Source organism: Quercus robur, chromosome 5 (assembly GCF_932294415.1).
Source record: "Quercus robur chromosome 5, dhQueRobu3.1, whole genome shotgun sequence".
In the NCBI taxonomy this organism is placed as follows: domain Eukaryota; kingdom Viridiplantae; phylum Streptophyta; class Magnoliopsida; order Fagales; family Fagaceae; genus Quercus; species Quercus robur.
In genome coordinates this window covers 63,598,505-63,611,896 of record NC_065538.1, presented here as the reverse complement: position 1 = coordinate 63,611,896, position 13,392 = coordinate 63,598,505, and the positions used below count along the sequence as shown (strand labels likewise).

General features: G+C 31.7%; 2 protein-coding genes across 2 annotated transcripts; both read right to left on the bottom strand.

Moving 5' to 3' along the window:
* Positions 1-5,170: 5,170 nt before the first annotated feature.
* On the bottom strand, positions 5,171-6,740 carry LOC126728524 (receptor kinase-like protein Xa21). The gene has a single exon (XM_050434333.1). The coding sequence runs from the start codon at positions 6,738-6,740 to the stop codon at positions 5,232-5,234; it is 1,509 nt and encodes a 502-aa protein (XP_050290290.1). The 3' UTR covers positions 5,171-5,231.
* A 162-nt stretch (positions 6,741-6,902) lies between these two features.
* On the bottom strand, positions 6,903-7,709 carry LOC126728523 (LRR receptor-like serine/threonine-protein kinase RGI5). Its single transcript, XM_050434332.1, has one exon. It carries the CDS (start codon positions 7,707-7,709, stop codon positions 6,903-6,905), a length of 807 nt encoding a protein of 268 aa, XP_050290289.1.
* Positions 7,710-13,392: the final 5,683 nt, after the last annotated feature.

Genomic DNA, 13,392 nt, shown 5'->3' with positions numbered 1-13,392 from the left:
TGTGTTCGTGTAGTTGTTGGGATTTGGGGGTTGTCAGTGTAAATATGTAAAGTTGGGAGTTGGGATTTGGGCTTGGGTTTAGGTTATTGTAATTGGGTTGGTTTAGCTGTGATGATTGGACTCAGATTAGTAGTGAGGCTGGCCTTGGGTTTGTTACTTGTTAGAGAAATAAACCGGGCTAGGTGGCTTTCTAAACAAATTGAGCCGAGTTGAGGCCGTTTTAAAAAGATTAGTGTTATCTCTTGACCTACGAGAGAAGATGTATAAAAGAGGGTGATAAGGAGATCAAAAATTCTCAGCAATCATTAATTAATGTAGAGCCATATCACGTGTATAGTTTGATTAGGATCCGGATTGTTTGGTTGGGTTGATTTATTTTATTTTATTTTTATCAGTGTCCGGTTTGTTCAGTTGGATCGATTTAGTAAGGCATATCCACACCTTACAAAATCTCTATCCACCTTGGATTAAATTCAGATTAAAAAATATATATATTAAGTTTTTGTTTGGCAAAATTTTTTTTTGCCAACTTTTTTTTACAATTTAGCTTATTTTTATTACTATTCATGTGTCTCACTGTATTCTTGGTACTATTTATAGGTCTCATTGTACTATTTCAATTTACTTTTATCTTTATTTACAATATTTATAGTAAAATAAGTAGATTCTAAACAGACGTTAAGGAGAGTTATCACTTGGTCACAAATTAGGCTTTTGGTTTAATTATTTAAGGATAGGACTTCGAATGTAGGAATAATGTCGGTACCAATTTTGTTCTTTTATTATTAAATTTTTTTTAACGGCACAAAAAGTGCTTGTTGAAATGCTTCGTAGAGATTCAGTTTTTCCAAACTTGTCGTGAATTTGCGTTCTAATGATTAGGGGCTGTGAGTTCATGTTAGTGTGGTGCTCCAAAGGTTCTGCCAAACTGGCTTCTTTGCGGCTTTGCCAGTTTATTTTAGGGTGGTATTTAATTACTACATATTTTTAGGCACCGTTTATTTGGTTTTGTAAAGGTGGGTTTCATTATAGCTTGTTTTACTTGAGGTAGTTGGTATTATGCAGAAACAGCTTCACTATTGTAAGAAAAACATCCCATTATCCCAATAGATCTAAATGGTATGCGTTATAATGGAAAATCAATGTACAATAAAGTCTTGATGTGCTTTCATTGTAGAATGTCCCAATATAGCCTCCACACCTGCTATTAAACTATTTATTAGCATGGCTTAAGTATAGGATTGCAGTCAAACATAAATCATATATGCTTATGTGCTTGAGTTTGTTGGGATTAAGTTTATAGTTTAGAATCCTTAATTCAAAATTTTCAGATCCACAGTACTAGAACCTTACAAGAGTTATCTAACTAGTTTCATCTTGACATGATTTCTTGGTGCTAAAATTAGATAGATTTGATTAATACCTGTCTTGTTCCTGTTTCCTCTGTTTTCTTAATAATTTTTTGGGTTATTGGTGATTTATTTATTTTTATATATTTTTATATTGTATGAGGGAAAAAAGAATTTTAAAAAAAGAAAAGAAAAGATGAATCAATGCTTTAATTTCAGACTTTTCATGATTGCAAAGCCTAAGAAACAAAAACTTCATTTCAGTTAGCTTGTTGCTACTGACATGGCTTTTCTCTAAAATTTCATTCAGAAACTTCATTTTAGTGGAGTCTACAAGTTTAAAATTTACTCATTGACACCAATTAACCGCTAATTCAACTCCTAACCCAATGTAATAAAAAATATTTGCTTGGGCATTATAGTAAATTACGCTGCAATTTTCTTTTTTAAGAAAAAACAACTGTAGAAGATTTTAAACTTGAACAAGCTTCTGAGCACACGCTCACGCACGTACTCAGAGGCTCTTCTATTTTTTAGGTAAAAATTAATGATTTGTATTTATTATAATTTGGGATTTCTACTATTTTCAATCACCATAAAAAAAAAAAAAAAAAACAACAACAACAACATGTGGTGAGTTTTGTAGATTAGAGGAGTTTTAAAACTAACAAAAGAGTGATCCTATTTTAGAGGGAGTTAATGAGTAGAAATAGGAATTTAAATCAACATAAAAGGAGGAGTTTATCAAAAGTAGAAAGACATTTCAACATAGAAGTAAAAATTTATTATTTTTGTCAATTTACTATTTCAACCCCATTTTTAAGTTTTAGGTAGGGGTATTTTTTATAGTAAAAAAAGTAATAACTAACTTTCTTTTGTCAATTTACTAATTTAACCCCATTTTAAAGTTGTTGGTTAATTAATTTAGGGGTATTTTTTACAATTAAAAAAACAATAACTAACTTTCTAAATCCTCTTAATATATAAAGATGAAAAATGAGCGTTGTTGATAAATGATATGAAATGTATTGGTAAACGATTATTTTGTGTATTTTCTTTTATTTATATTGAATGGATATTACATTTATTTTTCATATTGTAATTTAATTTTGAATTTAATACTGGTAAACAATTCCGATTCACACTTTGAACCCCTAAGCTAAAATTCTGCTTTGGTCCTTGGAAAAGGATACTATTGACCAAGTTTCACAATTTTACAAAGCCCCAATGCAAAGTTTATTCAAATGCTAATAGGAATGGTTGTTTATGTTATATAAATGCTCTGTATTGGTATATTGCACCTTTCTAGGTGGAAAAATCTTTTGTCATGGTTTGCTATGTTAATGATTGGTTTAATCCATCTCAAAAAATAAATAAATAAATAAAAGATTGGTTTAATCTTTTTTAAAAGAAGAAAAAAGAAACAAAAAATGTATAATTTTTTAAAGGCTCAATTTTTTTTCTACATATTATTATTTTTTCCAAAACTTATTTTCAGAGAAAAATATATCGATGAGAATAAGTCATATAAGATGAATACTAACAAACAACAAAACAAACACATGAGAAATCCAACATGAAAGCAGAGAATATTATTCTTTAGCATTTAGTTTGATATCTGAGATACAATTTAGTTTCGCCTCTAATATTACATGTTGTACATGTTTCTTTCCAAGTCTAATCATTTTTATTGTGATAATATCGGTATGACATATATTTGTCTATAAAATTTTGTGTTTTGAGCTAGGATGAAGCACGTTAAGATTGATTTTTATTTTGTTAAGGAAAGGGTATTTTTATGGTGGCATTATGATGCTATGTACCCCACGAGTTAGCCCATATTTTCACTAAAGGGCTTCTTTTTGCTAAATTCTAGAAGATCAAGTTCAAGCAAAACCATCTTTCAAATCGTGCTTAGGTTATTAAGCAAAAAAAAAAAAACCATGCTCGACTTATTGCTAGCAAACATTTGTGTAATTGTATTTGTCGGTCCTTCATATAGTTGGTACTAATGCCCTTCATATAGCTGCTACAAGCACATACAACCACACGCATTGTGGGCGTGGAGTATGAAATTTTTCATTTGTCATTCTTTTCCTATTGAAACTAGGAGTATAGATTTTCTTATTCAAAAAGATTTTAGAATGTCAAACCGAATATCTTTATTCAATAATTTAAAAGCTTGGCATATTAACTATCAATACTAATAACTTGAGATAATTTTGACTGATTTTGGTCCCAAGTAACATACTACTTGTAAAGCTTATAAAATTAGATGACATACCAAACTAGGGTAACAAAATTACACCTTGAAAAAAAACTTGAGCAATAGCGTAAATATCAAACACCCCTATTTCTGTTTCCAAGTAGTGCCAATTTGATTTTGTTAACCTTGGCCACCACATCCTTGATTTCAAGTCTTTCATCTGGTAATTCTTCAAAACACCTCAAGCCTAATTCCAGGATAGATGAAAGGATAGTTTGCATGACAGTTACATCTCTTCCATCTTCTATACTAAGCAAACCATTGTCCACAACTTCCATTGTGTCAAGAAGTGAAGCAATCCATTGCCTTATACCTAGTTCTCCAACAAACATTTCATCGGTAGGTTTCTTTCTTGTGATCATCTCCAACAATATTATCCCATAGCTATAAATGTCACATTTGGTGGATACTCTCCAACAATACTCATATATGTCAACAAAATTTTAAGTTAATGATCCACATGTTTGTCCAAACAAAGTAAAAACTCTACAAATGAAAACTTTTAGTGGGTACACACACCCACACCCCATTCATACAAGGATTTTAAAAAAATAAAAAAAAAGATTTTAACTGTTTCCATTCATAATCCATCAATTGATATATATGTGTATGCTAGATTTTTCTGTTTATTTATTTTTGGTTCAATTGTGCCTTAACCAATTCTTTATGTGTCCATTTGCTATTATGTCCTTATGGTTTAACTTTGTTATTAGGAATGATTGTCTAGCTTAACGCATAATGTAGTGTACTTTTTTCACAATCATTAATGTGGTAGGTTGTGATTTGTAAATAATAAAAGTGGTATTAGTGGCAGGTCTATGTAAAACTTTTATTAACAATTTATGAAGAAATTTGTGTCCTTAATATTGGTTATATACTTTTGGAATTATGTTTAGCTCCCGAGCCGAATATGAACACTTCTTCATATCTACATATTCATTTGTGTCTTCATTTAAGTTAGACTTCAAAATGAGCCTTGGGGATTGATCACCATAACTAAACTTTTATAGTCAATTTAGGAAAACTAATCTACTGAGATCATTACCTTTGTATATTGTTGATGGCTATAAACTAGGAGAACATTTGCATTAGCTTGTTCAAAAGTTTTCTATTTTAGCATATGAACCTATTATTTTTTTTCTATATTACATAATTACTTTTCAAAACACCTAACATCGAATTATCTATTTTTCACTACTTTTCATTAAAATACTATTTCTTTACTAATTTTTTTATTATTAGTTTAAATCATATCTCTCTCTTTCTCAAGGGGTGAAGTAAAGAATTATTAAAATATACATTTGCAAAGCTATAGAACCGTGTATATTTACACTGTAGCAAAAATAGAATTTTGCACAATTTTACATTGGCTGATGTAGGAGGTTTTTGAGGTTTATTAGGTAAAATGTGAGGCTTTTTTCTATTTTACATAGACTAATGCAATAAGCCATATCAATACAATGGATGCATTTACGATACTAGTATTGAAGTACTATTGGATTAAATTGTATTTGACTATATAAAACAAATTATTAATCTAATGCAACTAGATTACGAGTTGGTTTGAACTATCATGCAACATTCTTATTCCTAAAATTAGCCATTACTAATTTTATTCACGAAATTAGCCAAGAAATTAAATGAATTGAGGTGATTTCATGTATACCTGGTGCGATATAGCCAATTGTACCAATGGTTCTGGTTTGGGTTGCATACTTGTTTTCAGCTAAAATCTTTGCAATGCCAAAGTCTCCAACATGTGCAACCATGTCCTCATCCAAAAGAATATTGGTAGGCTTCAAATCACAATGCACCACAGATTCTAATTGACCATTATGGAGATAATCTAATGCTGATGCAACATCAACGATAATGCCTACTCTTTGAACAAGATTTAAGCAGTAGTTGTGAGAGTATAACCACTTTTCAAGGCTATAATTTGACAAATACTGCAACACCAAAGCTTTAAACTTGGGACTAGAGCATACACTAATGACTTTAACCAGATTCCTATGTCGTAATGCCCTTAACACCTTGCATTCAGCATCAAAACTTTTAAAAGCATCCTCCAAATGGAGGTTTAGAACTTTTAAAGCAACAGTAGTCCCATTAGACAATATCCCTTTGTACACAGTACCAAACCCTCCAATTCCAAGCAAGTTGCTTTCACAAAAGTTGTTTGTGCCATGACAAAGTTCTTGATATGATATCGTTCTCCAATCCACTGTAAGTAATGTGAAAAGTGAACTTGGAATTTGCATGTGATATTGTGGATGTCTTCTTAGCATAATGACCAGCATTGCAAAGATTATAATTGATGCAATGTTGGGAATAATATATTTGAGCAAAAGTTGTTTCATCCTTGCTCCTTTAGAATTGGGACTTGTGCAAGGTGGAACTCCAAAAATTGAATTCCCACAAAGTGCTTCATTACCTAAAAATGATTTTGCCTTGAAGTTTGCAAAAGGTCCACCAGATAGTATCTCTCCTGATAACTTATTGAATGACAAATTCAAATACTTGAGAAACCGAAGTGCTTCAAAAGACTTAGGAATTACACCTGAGAGATTATTGTTAGAGATGTCCAGCAGATCCATTCCTTTCAATTGCCCAAAAGAATCTGGAATGTCTCCTTGAAATGAATTCTTTGACAAATCAAGTTTACCTAGACTTTCAAAAGCACCAATGATACTTGGAACATTTCCAGTAATTTGGTTATGAGATAAATTTAAGTACTCAATAGCTTTGAGTTTTTTCATGTTTGGAGACAAAGATCTATAGAGGGAATTTGATGATAAATCCAAGAACAACAGATTTTCAAGATTCCACACATTCATTGGGATTGATGATGTCAGTTTGTTATAACTCAAGTTTAATCTCTGCAAAAGATTGAGGTTTCCAATGCAATTCGGGATGGATCCAAAAATTTTGTTATTTGAGAGAAATAGTTCTCCCAGCTTGATTAGCTGACAAAGCTCTTCTGGAATGTTTCCTCCAATATTATTGCCTCTAAGATGCAATCTTTGCAATTCCTCTAATCCCCCTAATGTTGATGGTAAATTTCCTGACAAATTGTTATAGCTCAAATCAAGCCAAGTCAAATTTTTCAAGGAACCGATTTCCATTGGAATTTGACCCTTTATTTGGCTTTGACTTGCATCAATGATTTTAAGTGAAGCCGAAAAATTTCCAATGGTTTCCGGAATTGTAATATTCAAGGGATTGAGGAAAATATATAGCGCCTCTAAATATGTGCAACTAGTTAAAGATGTAAGAAAACTATGTTCTTAATGCCCAGACTCCTCTGTTAGTTGATTATCACCTAGATCAATGATTTCGAGATATTTTAAGTTTCCAAGACTTCTAGGTATAGGCCCAGAGAGTAAATTTCTAGATAAATCTACTGCGACAAGGTTGGAACAATTTGAAAGATATGATGGGATACGACCGCTAATGTTATTGTCACCAAGAACTAAGCCTCCAAGATTAGGGCAAGGGATCCTAGTATCTAATGAAAGATTTCCAGATAAGGAATTACCCAACAAGTTGAGTGATTGTAGAGAGGTAATGTTGAAAATATTTGGGGGTATTGTCCCAGTGAGATCATTATAATGAATATCCAATTCCTTCAGATTTTGGAGACGCCATAAATCACTTGGCATGCTTCCTTTAATGTTGTTTCTTTCAGCATAAAACCCTTGTAACATTGATAAATTGCTTACGATAGGAGGAATGTTTCCAATTAAGTTGTTACCTCCAAGATAGAGGCTTTCAAGCTTTTTTAGACTAACAAAACCTTTTGGAATACTTCCATCAAACATATTGTATGATAGAGATAATACTGAAAGCTCTCTGCAGTTATTAAACTGTGAGGGGAGCTTACCGCTGAATTTGTTGCGGGAAATATACAATCTTTGAAGATTAGGACAATGGCTACAAAGATCCACTGGGAGCGTTCCTGAGAGGTTATTTCCTGCTATGAGGTAATTTCCTGTAATATCAATACTCTTTAGAGAAGACAAGTTAAAGATGACAAGAGGAAATGCACCGGTGAGGCTATTGTGATCCAAATACAAGAACTCTAATGACGACATATTGCCGAGGGACAATGGAATTGTACCCATAAGTTTGTTTGAACTTTGAACTAAGGTCTATTTCACGAACCCTTGGTAACATGCCTAAATCTTTAGGTATGCTACCATTTAAGTTGTTTCTATAAAGACTTAAAACTTCAAGCTTCTGGCAATTATGTAGAGTCGGAGGAATACTACCTTCCAATAGGTTGTTTGACAACCGAAGTTCCCTCAAGTGGTGTAGATTACCAATCTCATGTGGCAAAAAACCAGAGAAGCTGTTGCTTTGAAGATCAAGTGAGACTAGGAAGGAGAGGTTGCCAATATGAGGGGAAATGGTGCCTTGTAGATCCACATAGGAAAGGTCCAAGGCTGTGACTCTGCGTCGGCTGCAAGAGACCCCAAACCACTCACAAAAGTTTGTCGTTGTGGACCAGTTACTAGCAGAGAAGATAGTATCATTTGGATGAAAACTGATTTCAGATTTGAAGGCAATGAGAGCTGATTGATCTGTAAAGTTGTTGGAAGAGTGGGACAAGTATGAATGGCTGCACTAGTAGAAAAGCCAAGAGCAGGAGAATGGCTCGCCTTTTAATTAGCATCATGAGTGTGAAGGGAGACATAGAAGACTTTTGGAGTTTGGAGTATCAGAGAGCTATCACATGAGACTTCTACAGTTTATGTTTATTACAATGAATAATGGCCAAGTAATTGTGGACTTACAGGGAGGTGAAGACATGGAATCTCAAAGCTTGACCACTTAAATTGCAATTGTTAAAATCCAAGTAAATTTAGACTTATTGTTCACTCTGATGTTGAAGAAAAGTTCGTCATTATGACAATGGTCTGCTGGTCTAATTTCAAGGCTTAACTTGTCGGTTCCAGACCCAAATTAAATTGAAGATTTTGACACTTACCTACTACTTGTATATATATATAAACTAGGGTTGGCAAAATCAACTCAAACTCACCCACTTAAATAAGACCCAAACTCACGCAATTATTAATTGGGTTAAATGAGTATTAACACAATTAAACCCAATTAACATTAATGTTTTTAAGGTTTTAACTGGTTAATTAATTAGACCCAATTATGACCAAGTATCATTTCTACAAATTACCCAACTCTAAAATACCCAAAAACCGCTAAAAAGACCAAAATACCCATTAAACCTATAAACTTACCAAAATACCCCTAAACCTAGAACATGACATAAATACCCCCCGCAACCTAAAATTTATCACCAATCAAATTTAGAGTAATTAACAACAAGTGTGCTAGTGTGTGATTTTTTTTTTTCTTATATATAGAGAAATACTAGTGTGTGATTAATTTAACTTTAAAAAAAATAAAAAAATAAAAAAAAGCCCACCTTAATAACTGTCAAATTATTATCACGATAACTTATGTGCTAACGCCAGATATTGTTGTTGTGATACTAATGCTGATATTGTTCCACTACCACGAAATTGTGCTTCATCTTCTTTTGGTGGAAAAACTAATTTTTATATCCTTGTTGACAGGGATGGATCTAGAATTTTAAGTTTGCGGGGGCTAGAGTATTAAAAAAAATAAAAAACTCCAAATAGGCATCCATATCGTAATAAAAAATTATAAATACTGAAAATTGTTATTTCTAAATACATTAAGATGCAATCATTACCAACAAAGACAAACAAAAACAAAATAATTTCTTTTTTTAATACTCGGTTGGTTAGGATATTTTTACTTTTTTGGTTGAAGTTAGAGCATTCACATTGGTAAGGCTGAAAATTTTAGCTTTTAGTACCTCAAAAAGTTACTTTATCTATTTTACTACCTCACTTTACAATACACCAAATATCAAATGTTCTATTTTTTTTTATAACTCCATTTAAAATAATAAAAACAATTCATTAAAATAATAAGGAAAGTGAGAGAATTTGAGTTTTTTTAATTAAATAAAGAGATATAATCTTAATAAAATATTGTATTTTATTTTTAACAACTTACTACAGTCAACTGGTATTTATACCAGTTTATTGTAGTTGCAAAAAATTTAGCTCTAGCTTCTCCAATAACACATGATTTTTTGGTTCTTTGGTGGTAAAATAGTTTTTTTTTTTTTTTTTATACTAAAATACAATCACCATTGTGAATATTTTTATTGTTTTTGTTAAATTTTTTGGTTGAATAGTTGCTATTTGGATGAGGCTAGTTAGGCTTATTGTGGAGAAAGGAGGCCTAAGGTTTTGGAATGGAGCCTAACTAAAAAAAAATTTGGACCCAGGGGGGACCCGGGCCCTCTTAGGCTCCCACTTGGGTTCGTCCCTACTTGTTGAAGATATTTTCAATACCACATAAAGAAGTTTTCATTATATATTTTTATGTACTAGGGGAAAAATTCCTCTCTATCTCTCAAGTGCCAAGCAATTACTCCATGCATTAATTTGAGTTACGAGTTTCCCGATATTCCCGTGATTGAGCAACAAAGAATTGATGAACTTTTCTTACACAGTATGACCATTGTAGTTTTCATTGATGTCCTAGTGAGATATTTAATTTAATTTACTGTGTTGAACTTTTCACTAAGCTATTTAATTTAACGTGTAAAGAGGACAAATTGTATTTTTAATAAGAGACTTAAATCAAATCCTGCTTACACTAAATCAAATTGGTGTCTTTTTAATGAACCTATCAAGTTTGGGACTCGAAAAAAGATAAGGAAGTTTCATTTATTCAATTATGATAACGCTGTTTCAAGGGAAACCAAGAGTTAGTATATATGAAATTCCACTAGGAGGAAAAAAAGAAGAGAAGAAAGAGAGCTGGTATTGAACATGACTGTTGCCAAAATATTCTTCACTCCTTCGTCATACCTTAAATTATCATGGACTCTGTAAAGTCCAGTCAATGCCATGCACATCATGGGATTTAGTGAGATTTTAAGGTACCACGTATTGTTAAGGAAATTGATAATTATCTATTTCAGCAAAATAATAAAAAAATAAAATGATAATTATCTAAAAAAGAATGTAACTTTGAGGCATGTTAAAAACCATTTCTTTAAATTGATAATTGTCATAGCTAGTAAAAGGATTTTGGTATCCAAATAATTATATTTTTTTTTTTTTAAAATCACACACTCATGTCAAGTACACCACACAAGCTAAAAAGTTCTAGAATGTGCATAAATTTTCTAAGATAAAAAGTGTTCTAGAAAACATATGTCCATAATTTTTCAAAATTATTTTATTTGTCCGTGTTTGTATTACAATATATTTTCAAGACTTTATAAACTTTCAAGATGAAACCAGTCTTAAAACACAAATTCACACCCCTTCTCACGTAAATAATCTACACAAAATATTTTAACAATTATTACCTTTTAAAAATAAAAAAACCTTAATTATCCAATGCAGTTGAAGCAGAAAATATAGGATAATTCCTTCTTTCTTTTCATGGTACCTATATATCCTCTTTTAGTTGCTGAATTTGCCCTAGATAACTAGGGCATATACAGAGCATTTATAGTTTAGTTGGGCATAAAAACAACCAATTTGACAGTGCTAATGGGTGTTCAATTGCAATATTCAAAGTATAGAGAAGATATTTAAGGTGTATGGGACAAAAGATTTATGTTCTACTTTACCAAGACTAGTAAATTTATTAAAACAAGATTTACAAGTTGGCATTTCTTTTATTCTAATAAGTAATAACCGAAACAAAATTGTAAACAAAGGCATAACTTAGAGTACGTAGAACCTATGATCCATGTAAGCTAGCCGTAGTTCTAGGCCTACTATGAAGATGGTGAGATGTTTCACCTACTAGCTAGTTGCTAATTGATTGAAGGAGATATGGTTCTCAATGATCGCAATGACCTTTGAAGTTTGAGATAATGTAAACTAGAACCAAAAAAAAAAAAAAAAAAAACTATCTTATGATAATTATGATAGGCAAACATACAAAAGACTAATTGATTAGAATGTAGAAAGAACCACCCTCCAAAATCGAAGAGAAAAATTATTTATTGACTAGAAAAATCAGCACTACCCTGTAGCTAGCAAGTCAATTCTCTATTTAATTTTGCACATGGTATAATTATATTAGTAGGAATTGGATTTATATCTCAATCAATAATTAATTTCATGATGCAATTATAATGGAATTGTGAGATCTAAAGTAGAAGTTTGAAAAGTAGAGAGGTAAAAAGTTGAAAGGTTAAGAAAAATATTTTGATTTAAAGACTAAAATTAAAAGTGATTTTTAATTTTCAATCTCATCCATTGATTTACTAGCATCAAATGTAGATCTGTAAGAAGTATGGGTTGAAGTGATAGTCCATTAATATTTTTGTGGTGTTTCATATTGGTGATTCGAACCCCACCTCCTATAATATAATAAGAATTACTCTTGGAATTATGAATATTTACTGCCATTGAGACCACGGCAGGTAACATGAAAATAGGAATGCTTTCAAAAAGTCATATGATCTAATGCAACTTCATAAAATCAATCTCAGAGAACCTTTGAGTGGTTGCATGCATGTAAAACTTCAATAAAAATAGGATTTTATATTTGTTATTCCAATTGCACTTCAGTTGATCTTTTTTCCAATAAGATATTTAATTTTATTTAACATGTTGAACTTTTCATTGAGCTATTTAATTTAACATGTTAGGACAACAACTTGTATGTTTCATTGAAGTTCCACAAAGATATTTAAGGAAAATGCTAGAACCACAGAAAATTGCACAACTTTATTCCACAACTCGCCACGTGGTGAGTTGTGCTTGGTGCAGGTATGTCCCCATATGGCCCACAGACACTCCTTCACCAATCACAACTCGCCACGTGACAAGTTGTGGTACAAAATTGTGTAATATTTGGTAGTCCTAGCACAACTCGATATTTAGTTTCATTTAACGTGTTGAACTTTCCACAGCTATTTAATTTAACGTGTTGGAGCGACAAATTGTATTTTCCATTAATATTGATGTTCCAGCATGAATATTAATTGGGGACAGTTGTCACTGATAGTTATTGGGCCATCTTAGTTGAGGTATTCAAAAATAGACAGAATATGAAAGGGTTGAAGTTTTTTGTTTTAAGAAAAAAAAGGAAAAGAAAATGTAAAGTATTCTGAGAAGCCTTGAAAGTAGAAATTAATCAAATTACAACTGAAAACCTACGTCATTAAGGAATGCAAACATTTGTCAGACCTATCAGCTCAACAAGGAGTTTTTAGGCACCGTACAACTCAAAAACAAAAACAGTGAATCCTAAAAATAGCATTCTTAAGAAATGCAAACAGTTGAATTAAATATGAAGTAAATACAAATAAAAAAATAAAAATAAAAGAAATTTCGCTAAATGCATTTTAAGTTCAAATTTAATGGCTTGAACAAATGTTTATGACCTATGACATTGCCTCTTGTTCTTTACAGAGTTGCACTTGATCTTTTTAAGCTGCAAAATTAACCATAGCCATCAGACAAGCTTACCAGGACAAGTGAAAGGACGAAAGGTGCATATCTCAGCAATATGATGGCTAACCTGGAGGGCTTTTACATAATCCCAAAGGGGTGGCAAGTCAGTGAATAATTTCTAGCTAACAAACATTTAAGCACATGGCTTCAAACTAATCAACAATTAAGCACATGACACAATCAATTAATACGCAAATGACTCTAACCTTCAATTACAAAGATGACACAAAAC

Coding starts and splice junctions, on each gene's coding strand:
- LOC126728523 (XM_050434332.1), bottom strand. CDS start 7,709: ATGTCGTCATTAGAGTTCTTGTATTTGGATCACAATAGCCTCACCGGT.
- LOC126728524 (XM_050434333.1), bottom strand. CDS start 6,740: ATGGAAATCGGTTCCTTGAAAAATTTGACTTGGCTTGATTTGAGCTAT.